Below are 24,936 nucleotides of genomic sequence, written 5' to 3'. Positions count from 1 at the left end.
ATCTGATGATTCTAAATTGTACCCACTTGCCCTCCGAAGCCTGACTTTCTGCTGGCATTCTGTGTCTGTGCTTGCACATGAAGAACTGCTGCTGGGAAGTTCTCCGTGCCTGTGAAACCATACCCCCAGCAAGGGGCAGTGGCTTCACGGGAATGAGACCAGGTGAAAGAAAGCCATTGACTGCAAGAAGAAGAAAAGTCAAAGTCCTGGTATCTGGTGAGGGCAAAGAGTTCACAAGAACTAACCGCCTCTTAACAAATCACATTGCAGGCTGTCTCTGGGACATACAAGGCAACACACACATCACTGCCCATATCAACTAAATACAAGCACACACTCCTAATTATTTATTTTTCATCACCAGCAGCCAAACTGTCTCCTCCGGTGTAAAGCTCACACTGTTGCCTGAATTATTGCACATTATAAATAAAACCGGCCCCAGTCCAGTTGTGACATGGTGTTGTGTGTGGCCTGTGCTGCTGGGAGTAAAACTCAGAGCTGAGTCCTGGAGGGGTTCTGCCCTGGAGCCCTGACTCTTCACTCAACAGTGTCAAAAGGCGTCTGGATGGGGATATGAATGGGAAGGATTGAGGGGGATATGGGCCAAGTGCTGGCAAATGGGACTAGATTAGGTTAAGATATCTGGTCAGCATGGACAAGATGGACCAAAGGGTCTGTTTCCGTGCTGTACATCTCTATGACCATAGACCCTGTAGCACAGCTCACCCATGAAGCTAGTGCTGGAGGTCAGTGCATCCACGGGCTACTCTCCACCATAGAGATCGGAGGATACCCCGTTTGCTTCGGGGGGGGATGGGAGGATGATGGGGCCTCACCCAAGATTGGTACAACACATCCAATCGTTCACTTCCAAGGCATTACTGTCAGAGGCTGGAACTCTATGGGAGAAAGTGAGGACTGCAGATGTTGGACATCTGAGTCGAAGAATGTGTGACTGGAAAAGCACAGCCATGAGCTTTTCATCAGGAGTCAGGATGGAGGGCTCATGCTGGAAACATCGACTCCCCTGCCCCTCGGATACTGCCTGACCAGCTGCGGTTTTCCAGGGCCGCACTCTCGACTCTGCAACCGCCTGGGTCTGAGCGACCGAATGCACACCAAATGCTGTCCTGTGCAGGCACACAGCAGGGAAGTGGGAGGTTTAACTCCCTGTTCCCCCATGCTGGGCTGAACTGGTTGCTCAGGCTGCAAATGATGCAATAGTTGGGCCACCCCACTCCCAGGCCAGGGTCTCTGCTCCTGATCTCTGACCAAAGCCCCACCTCAAAGGCCCAGGCACTGGGTTACCAGAATCAGTCTTCACAGTCAAACGGGCACACATGCCAGTAGACAGCAACCAAGTGGCTCTTCACTGGGGCACCACGGACACTGACTGTAATGGAAGGAAGCTAACATGTCAGTCCAGTGTAGAGAGCTGGAATGACAGCTAAAGGGAGCACCACATCCAGATCTTACCAAGCCTATCTAATTCTTTAACTGCAAAGCAGCAACCAGATCACCTGGATATTTCAAAATATGGGAGCTCTTAATGGCTTTCAAAGTGAAGCAACAACAACTTGCAATTATATAGCATATTTAATGCCGGGGAACGTCTTGCGGCTCTTCACAGGCCAGTCACCAACCACACTAGCATTCAAATGACATCAGGTAACGTCAGGACAATTTGGTCCGAGTCGTAATATTAAAAGGAAGGTTTTGAGTGAGGAGTCCAGAGTTTAGGACCAGGCACAGTCAAAATGGTGGAAAGATTAAAATCGGAGATGGTAAAGAGGCTGGAATTTGATGAGTGCACATTAAATAGAGATGCATAGCTGTTTATTCTGGCTGTACAAATACAGAGCAGATTACTTGGAGTTCCACTCCTTTTGTCAAGCTTTGTTCACGAAAAGCATGTATCAGGAATCGAGGGTCAGAGGTTGCCGTGCTCCATAAGATTTTCTATCCACTAATTTAAATTTGCAAAATCTCCCCAATAGAGCTTACCCAGGCTGACATTGAAAGCACACAGCTCTGCTGAACCCTCCACTGCACTGCCTATGTTATTGAGCGAGCGATTTGCATCTGGCTAGCAGTGCATTCCTGGTCGCTTGTAGCAGTAATGATACATAAACTGATGGAGCTGTTTCGAGCACACTGCCTGTCAGAATGATGTCCTGGCCTTGCCTGGATGTGTATGAGATCATTAGATAATAAAGTGTTAGATCAGGCCAGACTGACAGGGTCTGTAACTATCATTTCCTGATGGAGCAGAGCCTTTTAGTCAGACAGGAAGACGCAGAACAGAAGTTGTGCTTATTCTGATTTCTACTTCAAAGAGACTGGCCACTTTTAACACTCTCTGCTAATTTTCTCTCCTACTCTGCTAAAGGTGCTGACTCATGTTTGGGGACAGGGAGGTGTCGCCCATGTGACTAGTTGTGGGTGGGTTGTTAAGATCATCGAGGACACCACAACCATGGCCTCGGACAATGGAGTGTGTCAGCACCCAACAACCGGGATCTGGAGAGACCACGAACACAACTAGAAGGCTCCCCAGTCAGCAGTCAAGACCATTCGATTAAAACTACACTCCATTAGGTTTCACCCAGTGTCTCCACTTAACTGGTCAAGTATCACGTAGAACTTTTAAATCAGCCTTCTCGACATGTCTGGCCACTTCAATTATTAGTGTATGAATACTCCCAGGATTTCTCTATTCGTTTCAACATGAAGTCACGATAGTCTTACCAGATCCTATGGCTACTCCCTCATCAGAGAGAGACAACTGGTGGTGGTTTTAACTTAAGAGGTCACCACATCTCAGACGAAGGGAGGGGTTGAGGAGCAGTGTCCTTCATTGTCACACCAGCTGGGGCAGGAATTGAACCCGTGCTATTGGGATCCCTCTGCATCACAAACCAGCCATCCAGCCAACTGAGCTGACCGACCTGCCCCATTACAAGATTTCATTTATGCCGCCTCTCTGCCTTTGTCTTGCCAAAACACAGTAACTTCATGCCTCTCTACTGTGCACGCCCTCTGTCTCATGCCTGCCCGTTTATCTCACCACGGTTTGTAGGACTTTATGGTGCACACTTGCTTGCCAGATTTACAAAGGTTCACCAATGCTACAGAAGTACTGCCCAGTTGCAACATACTCTCAATGTGAGGATTGCGCATTCCGTCAAATTTTCACCTGGACCACTCAGGATAGCTCTACCCTTTCTCCCCACTTGAGTTTCCTCTCCTGCTCTCCAGAGTTTCTCATCACCCGGGGCTGCCCTTGTGTATATACCCATAGACGTATATACACAAACTTAGACAGCGAGGGAGTCAGGCAGTTTCTGGACGCTTTCACTGTGCTCTTATGCTTCATCCATCACCCATCCTGACCAACAAAAGTCACTGGATAGTGGTGCTAGTTTGCTTAAATGTAGCAACTTTTGGGTTGCCTCCCGTAACATCAGAAACTGGTGTGAACATTGTGGTATTGAAGAATCTAACAGATGCTTCTTACAAGTAATGTGCACAAACATTACATTCCTCAGGCTAACCCTAAGAAAGTCACTTACAACAAAGGAGCATGCCTCCTGTAGAGGGTTATGCTTCGAACGATCAGAGATAAGATGGAGTCTGTGATCCCAGTCTCATGCAATGATACAGTGATGGTGACATGAGCATGTCTCTCAAAGGTATACTGACTTTAAAAAAACACACAGAAGGTGCATTTTCCAGAAATCCAGAAATGGATTTTCCCCTTGTTTGACTCTAAACCACAGTAAATGATCACAGAGATCCTCATTAGTCTCACTGATAACAGCTATCCTAGCTCTGACTGGGTTCTTTCTTGTCTCTGAGGGTCCATACCAAGTTGAGCAATACATTTACTGTCCAGAGCCTCGCAGAATCAAAGGGAAGGTTATGGAATCCCTTAGCTAAGGAAAAATAATTGCATCTTTGAAGAAAACAAATGTACATTAGGTTGAAATTATTCTGCAACATTTTCCAACAAACCTTTAAATAATTGTAACACTATTTTGGAGCAATAATGCTGAAAGTTCTTCAACTGAGGGTTTCAGACAGTAATGCAATGCAAGGATACATCACTCTAATTGGTTTCACTAATGAATAAATCTATAAGACAAAGAAATATTGCTTCCCCAATTGTTCAGAAGAGATATATACACATATGCAGTTAAATAGAAATGAATTTGGATTAATGCATTAACTTGTAATAAATACTGAGAGTTACTAAATTAGACAGCAGGAAAACTGATTGTCCATTTCTCCTGTTTGGTCATCCCTCTCAGTTTATTCCTACAACTATATATTACTACAACTGTTTGGCTGTGATTTAAGTCCCATTGAGTAAAGAAAGCACAATGAGTAATCAGCTCAGGAAATTCTTTAAATTATTACACCCTCAACAAGAGGGGAAAATAATCACTGATACTTTGCAGATACTGTCCAGACTTATTGCTTCACATCACTGAGAGGGATTTGCTGAACTGGCAGCTCCATACAGAGATTCAGTTTGGGGAACCCTTTACCTCAGAAATGTACAAAACAGGAGCAGGAGTAGGCCATTTGGCCCTTTGAGCTTGCTACACCATTGAATACAATCATCAGACTCAGCACCCATTTTGCACCATACCCTTTGATTCCTTTAGGCTGAAGAACTATATCTGTCGTCTTCTCGAAAACATTCGATGTTGTGGCCTCAACCACTTTGTGCAACAGGGAGTTCTACGGGCTTATCATTCCCCGAGTGAAGAAATTTCACCTCATTTCAATCCTAAATGGCCTTCTACTAGACGATCACGATAAGACTACATGAGTAGTGATGTCTTTCAGCTTCTCCCTTTTTAAAGTCGTGCAGGAGACTCCTCTCAGGTGAAGGTGAGGAAACTTGGAGGGGGAGAGAAAGGGAAGACTGGTAAAAAGTGGCCGCAGTCCTACTGGACCACAGAGTTGCTCTCTCATTAGAGAAAGAGTCAACTGGTGGTGGTTTAACCTGAGGATCACCATGCCTCAGGCAAGGGGAGAGGATGAGAAGGCAAGACCTTCAGGTAACCTCAGCCAGTGTGGGAATTCAACCCAGGCAACTGAGCATGGTGGCTCAGTGGTTAGCACTGCTGCCTCACAGTACCAGGGACCCAGGTTCGATTCCCAACTTCAGGTGACTGGCTGTGTAGAGTTTGCACGTTCTCCCCGTGACTGCTTGGGTTTCCTCTGGGTGCTCCGGTTTCCTCCCACAGCCCAAATATGTGCAAATTAGGTGAATTGGCCATGCTAAATTGCCCAATAGTGTTCAGAGATGTGTAGGTTAGGTGCATTAGTCAGGGGTAAATGTAGAGCAATAGAGTAGGGGAATGGGTCTGGGTGGGATACTCTTCAGAGGGTCAGTGTAGACCTATTGGGCCGAAGGTGATGAAGGTATCCATAACGTTTTCACCTGTACCACTTAGTTAGAATCATAGAATCCTTACAGTGTGGAAACAGGCCCTTTGGCCCAACAAGGTGTAAGGGAGGTCTGCAGATGCTGGAGTGTGGTGCTGGGAAAACACAGTCGGTCAGGCAGCATCCAAGGAGCAGGAGAATCGACGTTTCGGGCATGAGCCCTTCTTCAGGACCTGCTGCGCTTTTCCAGCAACACATTTTCAGCTCTGATCTCCAGCATCTGCAGTCCTCACTTTCTCCTTGTGCACAGTCTTGGCCTCCGAAGAGACAGGTCGGAGAAAGCGAGGAATGCCAATGATGGAGAGTCAGAGTCAAACAGAAAGGCTTATAGCCGAAACGTCGACTCTCCAGCTCCTCAGATTCTGCCTGACCAGCTGTGCTTTCTCCAGTGCTACACTTTCCAACTCTCCGAAGAGGCAGCAGCACTCCCAGTGATGTGACCTCACAGCGTTTCATACTGTGGGCATTTTATTGAAACCACAGCTGCACACCATGTCAAACCCTGCCAGCCAGCAATTTCTGAGGTAGCCACCCTCGCTGTCCAATCTAGCAACAGCGGAGGAGCTGGGAGAGGTGCAAGAGATGGGAACCACTGCGACTTGGGCACAAGTGTGGAAACTGACGTGGCGTTTCCGCAAGATGTCACAAAGGGGTGACACATCAGCAATAAACAAAAGGGGGAGGAGTGGGGTTGACTCAGGAATAATGGTGTGAGAGCAGGAAGAGAAACCATGTCTAAGGATTCACTGACTACAGTCAGAGGAATGAGTGTGGAAGCTGAGGGAGAGTGGGCAGACCTTGTCAGCTCACCAGGGAGAGACCTTGGGCAGAGTGACCAACCATGTCAACAGCTGGAGCTAGGTCAAGAAGGATTGGGAGATAGACTACCTTTGACTGGTGGACTACCTTTGACTGGTGGACTACCTTTGACTGGTGATTCTCCTGTTGTCGACAGGAACCAATTTGGATAGAATAGGAGTTCCCTGATTGGACCAGAGTAACCAGATTCCCAATCAGGAAGCTCTGGCTGACTTATATTTTAAAAAGCCATAATGCGCAAGTGCCGGTGTTGGACTGGGGTGGACAAAGTTAAACATCGCACCATACCAGGTTATAGGCCAACAGGTTTATTTGGAAGCACTAGTTTCGGAGTTCTGATAGCTAGGAAGGAACGGTGTTCTGAAAGCTAGTACTTACAACTAAACCTGTTGGACTATAACCTGGTGTCATTTATTTTCAAAAATATTTAAAAGGACACGGCTAGAGATACCTGCCTCTGAAAGAGGCAATACTAAAATCAAGGACTAAAACAAAATACAATAAAATACTAAAATCAATACCGGGTAATTTGGTGACGGATATCAGCCTCTATGGAATTGTTTCAGTGGCAAGGGATAAACCTGGATTGGGGAGATTCAAGCCCAATATTCTAGAAAAACACACACAGATATGTGAGGCTGCAGCACATTCAATCAGTTTGAATATGAAGGGAAGACTGAGGTGGAGTGTCAGGCTGGAACAACTATGGAGTGAGGGGTTCATTTTTAAAAGGAGGGGAGCAATGACAGCACAGTCAAAGGAAGAGGGACAGTACCCAAAACAGATGTAGCTGTTAAAGACATCCAGTAACAGGCAGAGATGCTGGATGGTCAGCATCTGAGTGAGAATAGGGCTGAGGGAGCCAGAGGTCATCTCACGGACCTCAGAGTGGGTGTGAGGAATAGTTGGATAGAGGAAATATGGCCTGGTGGGCTCAGAAAAGGGGACCAATGATCAGATGGGTCTAATCCACAGTCTTAATGGCACCCGAACCTACTAGATACATTTCCAATTTTTGAATTTTTACTTTGCCTAATGACAAAGCTTAATGGAAGCACCAAACTTCACTGGGGGCAAGGAGTATGTTGAGAGTAGAAATGACTCTGCAAGACTTACATAAATGGGGTAACTCTGAACTCAGAGCCCCTGCTTTACACTCTACTTCTCCTCCATGGGGAAAAAAAAGACAGGAGACACTGTCAAATGTATTCCAACACTCTGTGACCTGCATTGCGATAGCGTCCAAGACCAAATGCAATTTGAGTGAGCAAGGTAGGACTTATGTATCAGTGGACTTTTGTGGTAAATGGTATATTGAATATCTTCTGAATGACTGAGAACTAAAGAGACTTCTGTGTGTTCAAACAACATAAATACAATAGGTGGGCGACTGACTAGTCTCTCCTTATATACCAACACAGTTTAGAAGAATTGTGTTACTGGGCTCGTTCCAGTTCAGAGAGTATGGTTCAGCACAGCTTGATTTACTGCCTCTAAAAGGCCAGTTATGTTTTAATACTAACATAGTGATAATAGCTGCTTTAATATCTGACATGAATAATCTGTTCCCTCCTAACGTTTTGCAGCAGCCCCTGGTAAAAATTGAAAGATTTGCAATGAGCACCTTCTCTATTAGCAGCTGATTCAAAAGCTGGCTTAAAGGTTCAAATATGGAGCCATCAAACTACAGGCGCTATAGAAATCCAAGTTGCTGTAGGATCTATTATCCAGATTTTAGCTGGCCGGTTTGTTTTCCCCCACGCTCTTTCTGAATGCTGACAGACTACCTGCTTTTTCTTTCAGATTTTTTTTTGACTTCACCTCCATAAATCACACTGTCCCAATACTACACAGGAACACCATGACTTCTGTTGTGTGTGCACCTTGCCGCTAAAGGGAGTTCACCTTTCAGATCTCCAAATACTGCATGTATACAATTTTGTGACTCTGCCTGACAGTTAATCTGCTGGGGGTGTACAAGCTGGACGCACAGAAATCAGTCAGTTTACTCTCATGTTTGTGTTATAATTTATGATGCGCTTACTGTTTTAAACAAAACAGCGAGAGACGTGGTGGCTCTGCAGTCTGCATTGCTGCCTCACAGCGCCAGGGATCTGGGTTCGATTCCAGCCTCAGGAAATTCTGTATGGAGTTTGCACATCCTCTGTGTCTGTGTGGGTTTCCTCTGCGTGTTCCAGTTTCCTTCTACAGTCCAAAGACGTGAGGGTAAGGTGGATTGGCCATGCTAAATTGCCCATAGTGTTCGGGAATGTGTAAGTTAGGTGAATTAGTCAGGGGCAAATGTAGGGGAAGGGGTCTGGGTGGGATACTCTTCGGAGGGTTGATGTGGACTTGTTGGATCGAATAGCCTGTTTCTACACTGTAGGGATTCTATGATTCTAACCCACTGAGTTTATAAATCACTTTAGACAAATTGGTTATCAGACCATTATCATTAACATTAATTCCAGCTGAAGATGACATTACACATCTTGTTTAAGTATGAATCACTCCAGGTCCAACTACACCACACGGTTTTGTAGTGGGGTGAGGGGAGGAGGTGACAAAAGGTCATTGGCAGCAAGTAGAAAGCCATCAAGACAATACAGAATAATTGGGTTTGCACTGAAAGATTCCTTGAACGATTTAGCATATTGATGGACAGTTAAAAATCAGGCAGTCGGTAGAATAGATTCACCATCTATTCCAGGAGAAAGTGCGAACTGCAGATGCTGGAGATCAGAGTCGAGACTGTGGGGCTGGAAAAGCACAGCAGGTCAGGCAGCATCTGAGGAGCAGGTGAATCGACATTTTGTGCATTCCTGAGAACAGCTTATGCTTGAAACATCGATTCTCCTGCCCCTCAGATGCTGCCTGACCGGCTGTGCTTTTCCAGCACCACACTCATCGACTGGCTATGAGAAGGGCAGTGCATTGTGAGATTGTGGACATCTTAGGTGACCAATGGCAGTTGGGTGGCTTGAGTCATGTGATAATATCGCCAGGAACTTATCCAGCTGAAGTTGGCAATCCTAGGCAGCACTATTATATTGCGTTGTAACGAACAAGACATAGAGAAGATTCTTAGGGAGCTTGACAGGGTCGACGTGGAAAGGTTACTTCCCCCTGTGGGAGAGTCAAGCACCAGAGGTGGGCTGCACATTTCAGATAGGGAGAAGGAGGAAGTTCTTTTCTCACAGAGTGGTAAATCTGTGGAATTCTTTACTGCTGAGAGCTGTCAAGGCTGGTTCATTATAGTCAAAGCTGAGATAGATAGACTTTTAATCAGTAAAGCAATCAAGGGCTATAGGGAAAAGTCAGGGAAGTGGAGTTTAGGATTGAAGGTCGGCCATGATCTCATTAAATGGCAGAGCAGACTCATTGGGCTGAATGGCCTACATCTGCTCCTGTGGTTTTATAATTTCCTAGTTGACAGAATGTGGATGGGAGGAATTGGTGAGTCGCTTTTATTCATTCATAGGAAGAGAGCATCAATGGCTGGGCCAGCATTTATTGCCCATCCCTAACTGCAGTTAAGAGTCAACCACATTGCTGTGGGTCTTGAGTAGTCCAGACCAGCTAAGGATGGCAATTTCCTTCCCTGAAGGACATTAGTGAACCAGATGGGGCATTATGACAATGGTCAATGATTTTACACTCATCTTTAGATTGTTAATATCAGATTTTTGCCAAATTCAAATTTGAACCTGGGTTCCCCGAACATTACTTCGGTCTCTGGATTAACAATCTGGTGATAACACCGCTCAGACATTGCCTCCGCCATCCTCAGTCAGAAGATAGCCATAGTTTTATGACACTTGGTTAATTTAACAAGAACAAAACATTGTATCTTTTAAGCATCTTTAATGTCATAAAATGTCTCTAGGTGCTTCAGATGTTATAAAACAGAAAGTGTGCTTCCTGGTTTAAACCTTTCCTGTCCTGACAACTGACACTAGAGTTTTTCCATCTCCGCTGTCTAAAAATAACTTGTAACAATTTCAAGGTTAAAGACAACGTGATACACTCAGGAAGGTACTGGGAATGATTTTAGCTAGTTCACATCCACGGTTCAAAACTAGTTGTTATTTTGTCATTTCCAGGGCACGCTTATGTGTAAGTTAGTGTAGGTGGATGATACAAGCAAGTGGAGACGATGTCAGGAGCCACAAAGAAAATACCAGCTAATAAGGTCAAAACAACCAAAAACAAACTGCGGAGAATGCAATTGACCAGATAATGTTACATTCCCTGTAACAATGACAAACAGCACTGATGCAGTTTGCAAACGATCAAGTGAGAAAGGACTTGTGTGTTTGAGTGTGGGTGTGAGCAAGTTTGTGTGTGTGTGAGAGAGAGAGAGAGAGAGAGAGAGAGAGCAGCGCATGTGTGAACATTCCTGTGTGTCTGTGAGACAGTAAGTGTAATTGTGTGCGTGTGTGACAGAGCACATGTGTCAGTGCATTCGTGAGAGAGCACGTGTATGTGAGCGCATTATGTGCATGCAAGAGAGAAAGTGTATGTGTGAGAGAGAGAGAACATGATTGTTTAGGGGGGTGTGTGTGTGTGTGTGAGAGAGAGAGAACATGATTGTTTAGGGGTGTGTGTGTGTGTGTGTGTGTGTGTGTGTGTGTGTGTGTGTGTGTGTGTGTGTGTACGCGCGAGCATTCCTCCCAGAAAACAGACCAGTATAAATACAATGCATTTGCATATTCATGGGGCATCTTTTATGAACAGGAGATTGGTGTTGTTCGAAGCCAAGTAAGAAATGATAACAGCTCCATAAATGGAGGCACAGGCCAACATTAGTTAAAGGAACAGGGTCTTTTCTGCTTGTGCAAACCAATTGCCAATGTATATCAGGTTCTCAGCTTCAATGTGCTTGAGAATGAGCCTTGAAACATCTCCCATCCCACTAACATTTTACATGAACTTCAGAGTTGACTTTAAAACAGCGTCAGCAAATTAGCAGAATATCTTACAACCCCAGCAGCTGACTTACAGGAACAAAGGGTCTAACAATTCACAGTGTGATTTTTTAGCTTTAGTTGACACTGGTGGGGTGAAATGAGTACTGCGTCTCCTCATTTACAATGGCACAACTGAACCAGTTTGCCAGCTCTGACAGTATTCCAGCTGCTTCAGGACTGGGACTGTGTGAAAACAACACCCAGCAGCACCGAGCATGCTGATCCTCCAGATGTAGCAGTTCACAGGCACCTCACCTGCAGAGAGAAGCAATGAACATCTACAGGCTACAGAAATGGCATTATTGCTGGACTATGCATCCAGAGAATCTGGTGATGTTCTAGGGACCCGGGTTCGAATGGTACAATTTGAATTCAATGAATATCTGGAATTAGGAGTATAATGATGGCCATGAATCCACTGTGATTTGTCAGGAAAAATGCCCTTTTCAGGAAGGAAATCTGCCATCCTTACCTGGTCTGGCCTATACAGGTATAAAATGACCCACAGCAATCTATCAGCATAGAATCCCCACAGTGTAGAAACAGGCCATTTGGCCCAAAGAGTCCACAGTGACCCTCCAAAGAGTAGCCCACCAACATCCACCATCCCCCACCCCACAACCCACAACCCTGCATTTCCCATGGCTAACCCACCCAGCCTGCACATCCCTGAACACTATGGGCAGTTTAGCATGGCCAATTTACTGAACCTGCACATCTTTGGACTGTGGGAGGAAACTAGAGCACCCAGAGGGAACCCACGCAGACACTGGGGAGAACGTGCAAACTCCACACAGACAGACAGTCGCTCAAGGCTGGAATCAAACCTGGAATCAAACCCGGGTCCCTGACAATGTGAGGCAGCTGCACTATCACTGAACCATTGTGCCACCCTTAATTGACACTTAACTGTCCTCTGGGCAATTAGGGATGGATAATAAATACTGGCCTAGCCAGTGACACACACATCCCGTGAGTGAATATAAACAATTTGGGAAAGGCACCAGCACTCAGCCAAGTCCTGCTCTCGCCCTGTACTTCTCAGCAGAGATGGGGCAGGCAAAATCATAGAGTCCCTACAATGTGGAAACAGGCCTTTCGGTCCAACAAGTCCACACCGACCCTCTGAAGAGTAACCCACCTAGACTCATTCCTTTACCCTATTACTCTACGTTTACCCTGACAATGTACCTAACCTACACATCCCTGTACACTACAGACAATTTAGCATGGCCAATCCACCTAACCTGCATATCGTTGGACTGTGGGAGTAAACCAGAGAGTACCAGAAGGAAACCTACGCAGACATAGAGAGAACGTGCCAACTCCATACAGTCACCCGAGGCCAGAACCGAACCCAGGTCCCTGGCGCAGTGACGCAGCAGTGCTACCCACTGAGCCACCATGCCGCACCTTACCGAATGACTTTAACCCCACCCTACCCTCAGGCACCGACACCACGAGCAGTGCCTCTCCTGTGGTGCACCTTGACGCGGGAACGGGGAGTCACATCATGTGGTATCTTGGCTACAAGGTCATTGTGTGGCGCAAAGCAGAGAAGGGAGAGACAGCAGGTGAGACTCCAGGCCTAAATGAAGAACTCTGAGCTTAATTTTACCCCATTTTCCATCCAGAATGCTACACAGGACAGAACATCAATTGCTGTGTGCAATCGCGGAACCAGACAGCAATCCCAAAAGATCTGAAACATATAATTTAACTCTGTGGCAGTGAAAATTCAAATGAAATTCCCCAAATCTTTCCCTTATCCATCTCCAATAATCTAAACCATAGGAAGCTGTAGCATAGATCTCCACCAGGACTTTTGTCAGCCCTTTCAAACTTTATCACGGTTTCATGCACAACTCACCATTTGAAATGTCTAATTCTTATGAAACCAGGAGGGTATAATTGTTTGCCTAATTGGGATAACATATCAGTGCATTCTGCTAATTCAATCTCATTTGCCTATGCCAATTACGTTAATAACAAAATAGACTTTGCTCCATAATAGAAGTGCATAAGAACAATCTTTATAAAACTTGAGAGTATAATTGTTCAGCCATTATGGATAACTTATGAAAAAATTATGCTAATTACATCTAATTTACATATGAAATTGAACCAATTAGAACATAATTTTCCCTTACACGCAACTTGAGAGAGCAGGTATGGCCAAAACGCTCCTAACTTTCATGAAGTAGAGATTAAATTAACCCTAGCCTTTCTTTTTTAAATTAATTACAAAGTGTCTGGCTTGGCTATTTGTGGGGCACCATGTTTGGCCCTACTGAACAAAATGTCAGTTGTGTAACCTGATAAATCATGAGGCATGTGGCCCTCGAGTCAATTAGATTGGAGCTTTGGTTTTAATAATCACGGTTTAAAGGCCCAATCTAGGGAACCTGGGTGCATCATTTAGTCATGCAGTCCCGAGAATGCTGTACAGTAGGAGGTGCCATCTTTGTCTCAGATGCGAAACCATATGAAGCAGGAGTTGGCCATTCAGCCCCTCAAGCTTGCTCCACCATTTAATAAGACTGTGGCTGATCTGACCGTACAGGTTTCCACCACTATCCAAAAGCAGAGCATTCCCATAAAACCTTGTGTAAGCCGAAATGGCATGTAGCGAAGAAGCATTAACTTACAACGGGAAAAATATTGCCTTTTCTCGTAAAAGCAAAAATCCTCTTTGGATTTCTTTCGGTTAGCGAGAACAGGTGCTAATGTAGCTCTTTCGTAAAAGCCAAGTGGCGTAAAGCGATCTTTCAAAAATCAGGGGATACCTGCAACTGCAAATCCATGTTCCTGCCTAGACCCCCTTGGCTCAACAAGAATCTATCCATCTCTACCTCGAAACTATCTAAAAACTCTGTTACCACTTATGTTTAGGATGAACGTTCCAAAGATTTACAACCCCTTGATAGAAAAATATCACTTCATCTCTTGTTTTAAATGGGTGACCCCTTTAGTTTTAAGCAGTGACCCCCTAGTGCTAGGGCGAACACCCTCTCCAAATTTTCCCTGGCAGTGTCCCTCAGGATCGCACATGTCTCAATCAAGTCCGCCCCTCCTTTTCTACACTCCAGCCCAGTCCGTTCTACTTTTCCTCATGAGACAATAGTGGCAGCAGGTTCACAAAAGATTCAGGTCATTATCCGAAGCAGAAACATTTGCCAGTGTACAGGAGAAAAACTGGCAGTGGCATGAGATGAAGTGCTCCTGCAGAGAGCTAGCAGATTCTCAATGGACCTAACGGCCTCCCTCTGTGCTGTAACCATTCTACGATGAACAATCATTATTTCCCTTAAAGCTGTTTATGGGACCTCACTGTGTAAACTAGTTAATGTATTTCTTCACATGATAAAAGTTGCTAAATGGTTCGAAAGTACTTGGGGGCCTGAAAAGGCAATATATAAATGGAACTTGCTTCTTTCTGTAATATATTGGATGCTTGGTTCTACATTAAATCATTGAGTCTCTACTATATTGGATGACTGGATCTATAGTAGTTTGGACAGTAAATGAAAGTGACTAATCATCACATTTTGCTTTGAAAGCTGAGGTGGTAATGGAAGTGGGTAATATAAAGGAACTAACAGATTCAGTTCCTGGTCTGTGTTATCTCAGTGTAGGAGCTAAGCTATAACAGTTAGCCTTGGGGATAGTAGGCTGGAGTGGGAGGGAAAGGCCTCGGTGTTGGACTTGCTTGAAAATTAAATTTCAGTGCAGAATCAAGGCGATTCCAGGACAAGAAAACAGTAAGAATGTAGCTGGAAGGGCTATGCAAGGAACAGCATTGAACTTATATTAAAAAAAAGACAGAGAGAAAAGGCAAAATGAAGTCGGGGGTGGAGTGACTGTTTCAAGTCTGTGGAAATGAATGTTATCAATAGGAAGATGATTTTACACTGTTATTCTTGTTAGAGTGTAAAGCTGTTTCTACTCAGTAATATACAACAGGGCATAGGTTTAGAATGACACGCAAGCGAAGGAAGGGTGATGTAAGAAAAATCTTTTCACACAGTCAGTAGTCAGGATACGAAATGCATTGAAATGTGGTGGAGGCAAGTTCAACTGAGGCATTCACGAGGGCATTGGAGGGGATCATCTGGACAGCAATGGTGTGCAGGCTTATGGGGAAAAGGCAGGAGACTGGCAGTAGGTAACAGACCGATGCAGGCATGAGGGGCCGAATGGCCTTCTTCCGCGCTGAAATAAATCTGTGATTCAGCGTGCACCTCAGTGTCTGAGGGGAATCATCGGCAAAGTGGTCTGTCCCCAGGTTCAAAACCAGTCAGGAACCTTAATGATGACAGCAAGTGAGTTGGACTGCAGCTAAATCCTTCAACAAGCCCCACACAGTTTTACAATTAGCCCTTACGACAACGTAACTCCCAACAAATTTGCAAAATCACGATAGGAAGAGATACTCCCAGCTCCTAAACAGACCTGAGCAACAGCAAGTCACAATATCCAGAAGTCAGGTCATTTCAAATGATCAATCTTTGATTTGTTTGTGTACTTGTAACCAATTGAAATTTATTCTTACGAGTATCGTACGAGACTTAAGGGGGTCACCTATTGGGAAGGATCGAACACATTGGCACTCTTTCCTTTACCTTAAAGGATGACCTGATGGAGGTGCTGAAGATTATGAAAGGGCTTGATGGGGTAGGTATCGAGTAAATGTTTCCACCAGTAGGGGCTTCCCAAATGAGGGCTTTCAACATAACAGAGTCACCAATAAATTTGAGGAGGAATCCCAGACAAACTCTTCACCCAGCGAGTGGCAAGGACCTGGATATCAAGACCATGGGGAACAGTTGAGGTAAATAGGTGCATTCAAGGGAGCATGCAGGTCAGATTAATGCTAACAGCACAGGGCTCAAACACTGTTCAGGCTGAATGAGAAGATCCTGCCACTTTGACGTGGTTTGGTGAATAATGGGCAAGGGTCTGCCTTTGGACAGGGAACCCAAGAAGAAGAAGAAATTAAACCTACAAGGGAGGAAGGGATACAGGGTTCGATGAAGGAGATCTGGAAAACACGTGTGGCAACCATAAAAGCCTAGTTCAGACCAGTTATAGAGTCATAGAGATGTATAGCACAGAAACAGACCCTTCATCCAACCTGTCCATGCCGATCAGATATCCCAACCCAATTTAGTCCAACCTGCCAGCACCCAGCCCGTATTCCTCCAAACCCTTCTAATTCATATACCCATCCAGATGCCTTTTAAATAAGGGCTGCTTCTCCACCCCATTGTCTGTATAACGGTTACCTAACCAAGGTCACAAACAGCTGTCGAGATGCAGCAACAGGAACTCCAATATAAACATCGACAAACTAAGTGCTAGGGTGGGGAGTTAAGCATTAACCAACGAAAATGATGTGCCTACCATGTTCCAGATAAGAGGGCGTACCTTCAGAGGGATCGAGCCTTCGAGCCCTCCGACCGTGTTTGGAGTTGTTGTGGACGAACATGTTGTCGGAAATGGCCAGCACATGGCCATCCACGTTCACCGTTGTCGAGACGACCACCTGGGGTGGGGAGAGATCAAAAGAGCCATTAGGAGAGTCACTTTGCAATGCGAGAGACAAAGGGCATTCTGGAATAAATCCCACCTGCTGAATCATGTTATTCTGGAGAAGAAGAAAAACAAAAAAAAAACAAGCTTAGAGCTAAAAAAGAAAATCAATTGGGAAACAGCATTTGAAGCCTGGGTAAGGGAGAAGGAAATAGAAATGAAATATTTTATCAGTAGAGTGAAAGTAAACCTGTAGCATCACTTTCAGAGACAGGTTCATTAAGGGAAGTTTACGCCAGGTCTGGGGAGGATGTCTTTACACAGGATAGCTGAAAGAAGTTTCAATAAAAGACAGTTGAAGTCTGGACACTCCAACATTTGAAGAAACAGCTCCAAGCTGAATTGGCTTGGTTTTTAGGAAAGGGTAGTGTGAAAATGGAGGCTTCTCATCTGAGCCTTTCTTGAGAGCATTTGTCCCAGTTGCAGTTGACCAGTTTCAAGTACCACTGAAGTGCTGTGATATATCACTGAGCTGGTACACATGGCACAGGTTCACTGCTCAGTCAGCACAGAGATTGTTCAGCGCTCCTGGAACTCGGAGAAAGTAAGGACTGCAGATACTGGAGAATCGAAGGGTGTGGCACGAGAAAAGTACAGCAGGTCAGGCAGCATCCAAGGAGCAAGACAGTCGACACTTCAGACAATTCCTGATAAAGGGCTTACGCCTGAAACATCGAATCTCCTGCTTCCCGGATACTGCCTGAGTGGCTGTGCTTTTCCAGCACCACACTCTTCGGCTCTCCTGGAGCATTCCTGAGCCAGGAAGTGGAAGCTTGACTCCTGGCCAAAGTGCAGAACTCTCCTGGTTGCATGTGTACAAATTGGGCAAAGGTAGCATCCCATGACTGCACATCTTTCCCATGGCAACCATTCTGACTCAAAGCATAGAGAAAGCTGCAGAAACTCCACAGCTCTGGCAGCATCTGTGGACAGAAAGAGAGAACAGAGTTAATGTTTCAAGTCTGGCATGACTCCTTCAGAAGTGTTCAGAATTCTTCGCTTCTGAAGGAGTCATACCAGACATGAAACATTAATTCTGTTTTTTTTCTCTCTCACTCTCTACAGATACTGCCAGACCTGGTGAGTTTCTTCATGTTTCCCTGTGTTTCTTTCAGATTTCCTGTGTCGACAGTACCTTGCTTCTGTTAGCCATTCTAACTCTTTGTGAAGGGGTTCACAGAAGACAACACAGAGGTTGCAGACAGATGGGAATATTAATGCAAACAAATCAAAGAGTACTCGAGAAAAACGAGGGAAAAAGAAAATTTGGTGGAATTTTCTCACCTACTCTAAATGTCCACTTATCCAACACTCGGCAGCCAAAACAGTGTCTGCTGAACTGCACTGGCTCCAGAATTGACATCATCCCGATTTTACAACCATATCCATCACTGCACCCCTACATGCTCCCACACCCACCCACCACTCCTTGTCCTCGTATCTCTAAATTCACTTTAAACCTCACAAACCTCAAAGACTGATGCACTCCTCTTTTACTGGCCTCCTGAACATTTTGATCCCTCCAGCACTGGCAGTCATCCCTGAAGCCACCCAAAGTCTACATTCGCCCCTCAAGTGTTGCTGCCTCTCTGACACTTTACCACATTTTCAAACCGACCACTGCGAGGAAGGTTTCTCATCATGCGTCCTCAGGCAGCTGTGAAACTGTCCTATAGGGTTCACATGGAGCGACTTGCAGTGTTTCAGTGCACTGAAGGCGTTGTACAAAGACAACTTGATTTTGAAGGCAGCATTCCACAGGCACTGGAAATTTTCTGTTCTCTTAAATCAAATGGCCTCTCATGTTTTGTAAGTCTAGACCAGGCAATGTGAGCTGCCTGATGGGTAGAGGACACCCATCTCACTGCCTCCTCAAATCCTCTACTACTAACTCAAGCACACCTCCTGGCTGGGATTGGTAAGCTGTCCCCTTTTCTTCAATTGCTTTCCTGCTATTAAGTCCCACTTAGGCCAGTTGTAAAAAGAAATAACTTGCATTTCTCAACTTTCAACCTGAAAGCCAATGAAGAAGCACCCTTGGTGTATTGTGGGAAACGTGGCTGTCAATTTACACACAGCCGGCTCCCACAGTCAACAAAAGACTGCATCACTTCTTCGTGTTGGTGGATGCCCTCCTCCTACTCTCGGGCGTAAGTGGTTTTGCATTCCACATTGGGAGGGAGCCAAATCAGACAGATACTTCCACGTACAATACTGCGTGTTTTGATAACAGTCCATTTCAAAGGAAACAAACAGGGTGCAAGGCAATTAGGAATTTTCAAGGACAGTTGGAAGTCCTGATGTCGCACAGTCCAATTAAATTGGTGTGAACTTCAATGAGGCAGAACACGATGTTGCGACATAGGCTTTGCTCTACATTTAACGCTGCACACACAATCGTGTTTATTTCGAAAGGCTCACCAATTTAGCTACAAACACATATGTGTTTTGTGCATGACTTGGTCGATAAAACCTTGTGTTCTGGATCAATGCAGCAGAGGTCAAGTACAGAGGCACACAGTTAAGGAAACTGATTGAGGATGGTCTGTGTGTTGAAAGGGACAGTTCTCATACATAAACCCCCCTGTGATCCTCAATCAGTGGTGCATCTATTAATCCCAGCATAAAGTAGGGCTTCCCTCTGTTCAGCCAGAGCAGATGATCCATTAACCTATTAGCAGAACACAATTACAATTTAATACATCAAATATTTTAAAGGTAAACCCAGTTCTTCCTCTCCTGCTCAAATAGCAGCACTGTCACAGATTTCAAATAAGGTGAAGCCCCTGGAGTTTATCCAGAGTGCCCTGCTCTCCACTGGTAACATGCTACCTCAGCCAATCAGGTTTGAAAGTAAATTGAGATTATTTTGGATTTCAGTTAAAATTCCAAGTTTAGTAAAATGTCCACAAGTTATTTAAAATATCTTAAAGCAAATCAGAACTGTGAACATCTACCTTGTAAAGTATACTGCTGGTGACTCACTTTCTGTCTATAAAATACAGTCTGCTGGTGACTCTCTCTATAAAATACAGTCTGCTGGTGACTCTCTCTCTCTCTCTCTCTCTATAAAATACAGTCTGCCGGTGACTATCTCTATGAAATACAGTCTGCTGCTTTTGCCCAGTAGGGATTTGGATTCTGGATATTTAAAGGATCCATAAGTGAGAGGCTAGGGAGAAACTTACACTTATGCTTACTTCCAGTTTAACAATGAAACGGGAGAAACTCCCACGAATAACCAGCTGCCTTATTGAATATAAGAATGTCAGAGTGCCAAACCTGGGAGTAGATGTTTAACCTCAATCCACTCAGGTTGGGAGATAAAGAAGGGAGAAAGTAATCTCTGTTTCTGACAAAAGCAAGGCTCCTGATGTGGCTTTATTAAAATCCAATGTCGGAGTCACACTTGTTAACTATGAGTTATGAGAATCAACTGGTGTTTTCTGACTCATGCAATGGGAAAATGAGGTGAAGATGTGGAGCTAGGTCGCTTCTGCAACCAAGAAGAAACAAGATATGTCTCTGGAACTCTCTTTACCAGGAAACAGCAAAATTAGAAATCAAGTATTTTTGGTGCCTCACTTTAGATACTGAAGAGAGATTGACAGCTCCACCACAACTTATGGACAACATTTACAGAAAAGATTATTTCTTGGAAGCTTATGGTCAATATTTATTTACAAGATGGAGAGTCAAGGGTTTTGAGAGTTATACGAAGGAATAAAGAAATTCAGTCCAGGAATTAGAGTCTGTAGGGTGTCCTGGGACAGGCTATGCAAAGGCATGCCAGAGAATTCCTAGAGGCCTGGCACTCCAACCACAACACCATAAACAAACACATAGATCTAGATGCCATCTATCAACCCCTCAGAAAACAAACAGGAAATGACATCACCACAAACCCCAGGAACCCCATCCAGGAGAAAGATATAAATAGAAAGCAGGAGACAACAGCTTCGCTTCACTTAGAGGTCACCACTGATGATGTTACCTAGCCAGGTAACAAAATGTCTGGATATCAAACCTACAGCTCAGCGAGCAAACCTACAACCTAAATCTGAACCTGAGCTACAAACCTTCACAAACCTTGCATTCAAACTGTTAGACTGTGCACACATCATGCAAATGGATAGACTTCAGGTTTTGACAGGTGTTCAATTTTGTGGTAATGACTCTCTTTTTGAATAAATGATGCTGTTGTAGAAAGATTTTCAGCGGCACAATCATTTCCAGCTACTTCCCATAAAACACGGTGGGAATTCTGCAGCGGTATATGGAACAGAGGACTCCGCGACTCCTGACACACAAAATTGCAGAGGGTCGGGTCATAGGTGGCTGTATCGAGAAGGAACCTCAGAAAGAGGTTGTGAGGCAGATCTCACCTTGAATAGATTTCCGAGTCAAAGGGAAATGCAAGACTTTGGTGAAAACTGGCAAAGAATAATTTCTAGAAATCCACGAGGAATAATTAATCATTGTTCCCCAACTAATTTTAAATATCATGTCAGAAATTGTCCAAGAGGTGGTTCTGATGATGAATATTCTAAATATCATGTCAGAAATTGTCCAAGAGGTGGTTCTGATTATGAATATGACAAAGGTGAACTTATTGCATAAGAGACTGAAGACTTCATTCAGCCCATGAATATCCTAGCTGCCGGCGCACTCAGTTGTGCTGTATTAGGTAAGGTCTGCACCTCAACAATGTTGAGCCTGACTAACTAAACTGTCGTTAAGAAAAGCTTGGACAAAGCAGATTAAGAAGAGAGGCAAAGGGTATTGAAGAACTCCATCCTTTTGATTCATGGTTGATATTGTGTTCCCAGCTTTAAAGAGAGCAGTCTTCCCATGTGAAATTGGAGGACTCTGTCATCCTATCAACACAGATGTGGTTCATAGTGACATGTCTTTATAGTTGAGTATGTCCTTGATTAAAAAAGGCAGTTTAAGTTGAGGCATTCAAGAGGGGTACTGGATATTTAAATAGAAACAACATACAAGTCTTATGGAGTAAAGGCAGGTGAATGTTTCTTGGAGTCACAACATTTATTTGAGACTGGTGCATTCATGATGGCTGAAAATCCCCCTTTTGTACTGTAATAATTCTGTGATCTGAAATCTGGGCCTGTCCTGTTGAGGTAGAGGCCTAGTTGGCAGTTAACATCTGTGGCTTGACTCACAGTTGGGACTGAGGCCTAGTTGGCAGTTAAAACCAGGTACTGATAGGACATCGAGGGAAGCTTGTGGACTTTCTTTTTCACTCTGTGTTGGAAGCTTTCTGGATAATTTTTGCAGTCTGACCTCTGCTCCCTGTGTCTCACAACTCTCCTTCAGATCACATCACGCCTTGCTGATGCCTTTAACCAGCAGTGCGAGGTAGCCAATCAGCAGCCACCAGCGGCTACATCATAAACATGGAGAATGACAAAGCACTTGTCATTGGTAAAGCAGTAAACTTGCAATTCCTGGAATCTGGGCATTATTATGTTTTTTTGAGAAAACTAGGAGTTTCCCTTTCAAGAAGTTCAAGAAACGATATTGACTTCTGCAGGAAAGAGTCTGATAAAATAGAAACCTGATATGTTCTAAATATTGAAAGACTTAACTGCACCCGATAATGTGCGTTTCCTTGGCCTGACAATGTAATGAAGTAGCAGGCATGGATCTGAAGACACAAGACAAAGATTGGAATATTTATCTGTTACATTTTGTAGATATGACAGCCAAGTTCAGCACATCCATGGTGATAAATAACAAGGACAGACCGACAATTGTGGATAAAGTCATGGAAAAATACATTGGCACAGGCCTTGAGTCAACAACGGGATCCTTCACAACTAATGAAGGTGAATCTTTACATTACAGGTTCAGGGATGTATGTGAGAATCCTACATTTTTATAGAATACACTCCGCAGCAATAATTGCTTAAACTTCGCACAAAATACTGGGAGAGCAGTTGAGCTGTTAAGTTACAAACAGCACTGGCATGGATAGGCCACAGAAGAAATTCCTTAACATGACTGGGAGGGTATAGCTTGTGCCAATTAGTATCCAGCTGGAATCCAAAGTTGCCTCCAATGCTGCATGACTACCCTCCAGCACCAGAAGGAGTAACGATTAGCTCCATTATTTCACAATCCTAAATGGGCTACGTGCTGGCAGAAAAGTATTCATTAAAGCAGAGGGGACAAAAATTATCAAAGAGCCTTGAGACATTGTTTAAGACCATCCAGGGGAGGTTTCTGTTCTCTGACATGTTTTACTGGAACACAATTGAACAATTGGAGCGATAAGAGGCAGGAAAGTTATTGGACGTGACGGGAGAGCTTGAATAATAAATTAGATTACTTACAGTGTGGAAACAGGCCCTTCGGCCCAACACGTCCACACCGACCCGCCGAAGCGCAACCCACCCATACATTGACCCCTTCACCTAACACTACGGGCAATTTAGCATGGCCAGTTCACCTGACCTGCACATCTTTGGACTGTGGGAGGAAACTGGAGCACCCGGAGGAAACCCACACAGACACGGGGAGAACGTGCAAACTCCACACAGTCAGTCGCCTGAGGCGGGAATCGAACCCGGGTCTCAGGCGCTGTGAAGCAGCAGTGCTAACCACTGTGCCACCGTGCCACCCAATGTGGGGCATCAGACCAAAATAGTACATTCTTCACAAGTTTGGAGATGAATTATGAATGTTCCAACTCTGAGAAGGTGGGAGAAGGTGATGATGATGAAGCATCTCAGATTCTGCATACCTATGAATTCAATAATTTGGAACCTGCAGGCCAAGCTCAAATCATCCATACCAATAGACATACTGATCATGTGGAACGTGGAAAAGTAACCTTGCACAGGCATTATTTGTCTAAAATAGGCTATTGATTTTGTCCCGATCAGCGGAGTCAGACAACCGGAGGGTGCCCATGATAGTGGGACACACAGGGAGCGTCTACAGGGGGATATAATAACTGGCTAAAGGTCCAAATGAGTGACAGGAGTTGGGGACCACAGATTGACAGCAAAGTGGAGAATTGGAAAACGCTTGCATTATTTCAGGGAGTAAATATTAGGAGCTAAAGTTGAGAGGATTTCTAGCAGAGATTTTGACAGTTCACACCAATCTCAAGGTGACAGTGGTGTGTGTAATGGACAGCCTTCTTGGGCAAAGGTAAAAGTAGAAGTAATCCCCATGATGGAGAATTGTGCTAACAGAACAAAAGATAGTTTAGCCCCTTTCATCACTCTAAGGAAGTTTGAAAACTCGAAAGGATCAGACCATAAGACACAGGCAATTCAGCCCATCGAGTCGACCATGGTTGATCTGACAACCTCCAAATCCCCTTTCCTGCCCTGACTCTGTAATCCTTGATTCCCTTACTGATTAAACCCCTGCCTATCTCAGCCTTGAATATACTTAACGACCCATCCTCAACAGCCGTCTGTGGTAAAGGATTCTACAGATTCATTCCCCTCAAAGAAGAGCTTTTCCTTCATCTCAGTCTTAAATGTGGGACCTCTTATTCTGAGATTAGGCCTTCTGGTCCGAACGTCTCCCTCAAGGGGTTCCACATCTACCCTTTCAAGAGCCCCAAGAATCTTATACATTTCAATAACATCATTTCTCATTCTTCTACATTCCAATGTCCAACCTACTCAACCTCTCAGAAGAAACCCCTCCAGATCCAGAATCAATCAAATGAGCCTTCTCTGACCTACTTCCAATGCCAGAATAGATAAAGCTAGCAAAACTGTTTACGGTATTCTAGGTGTAGTCTGATTAGCATCTTGCTTAGTTTCAGCAAGACTTTCGCAGTTTTATACACCATTCCCTTTGAAATTAAGGCCAACTGTCCATTTGCCTTCCCTATTATTTGCTGAACTTGGATCCTAGCTCTTCAGTATTCATGCACGAGGGCCCCCAAGTCCCTCTGTGCTGTGGTTTTCCACAGTCTTTTCATGTGAGTAACATTCAACTCCTCTGCCAAAGTGCAATATTGAGAAGTTGATGATAAAGGAAAACTTGGTCTGTCACACAGTTGCCTGCTTAAGGAAACATTCCTAACAGGTGGGATCCGACAAGGTCA

General features: G+C 44.5%; 1 protein-coding gene across 8 annotated transcripts in view; it reads right to left on the bottom strand.

The window, feature by feature from the left end:
• The window catches only part of ebf1a (EBF transcription factor 1a), a 456,422-nt gene that overhangs the window by 189,126 nt on the left and 242,360 nt on the right, over positions 1-24,936 (bottom strand). For 7 of the 8 annotated variants that reach the window (XM_072591112.1, XM_072591113.1, XM_072591117.1 and 4 more), the window contains one exon: positions 16,653-16,794. In XM_072591112.1, coding sequence (XP_072447213.1) covers positions 16,653-16,794 — 142 coding nt within the window. The remainder of the gene's footprint in view (positions 1-16,652; positions 16,795-24,936) is intronic. The other variant, XM_072591111.1, reaches the window with a different exon arrangement.

The sequence above is a fragment of the Chiloscyllium punctatum genome, chromosome 20 (genome assembly GCF_047496795.1).
Source record: "Chiloscyllium punctatum isolate Juve2018m chromosome 20, sChiPun1.3, whole genome shotgun sequence".
Lineage (NCBI taxonomy): Eukaryota > Metazoa > Chordata > Chondrichthyes > Orectolobiformes > Hemiscylliidae > Chiloscyllium > Chiloscyllium punctatum.
Note: the sequence above shows the minus strand (reverse complement) of the source record. Positions and strands in the feature narration are given on the sequence as shown.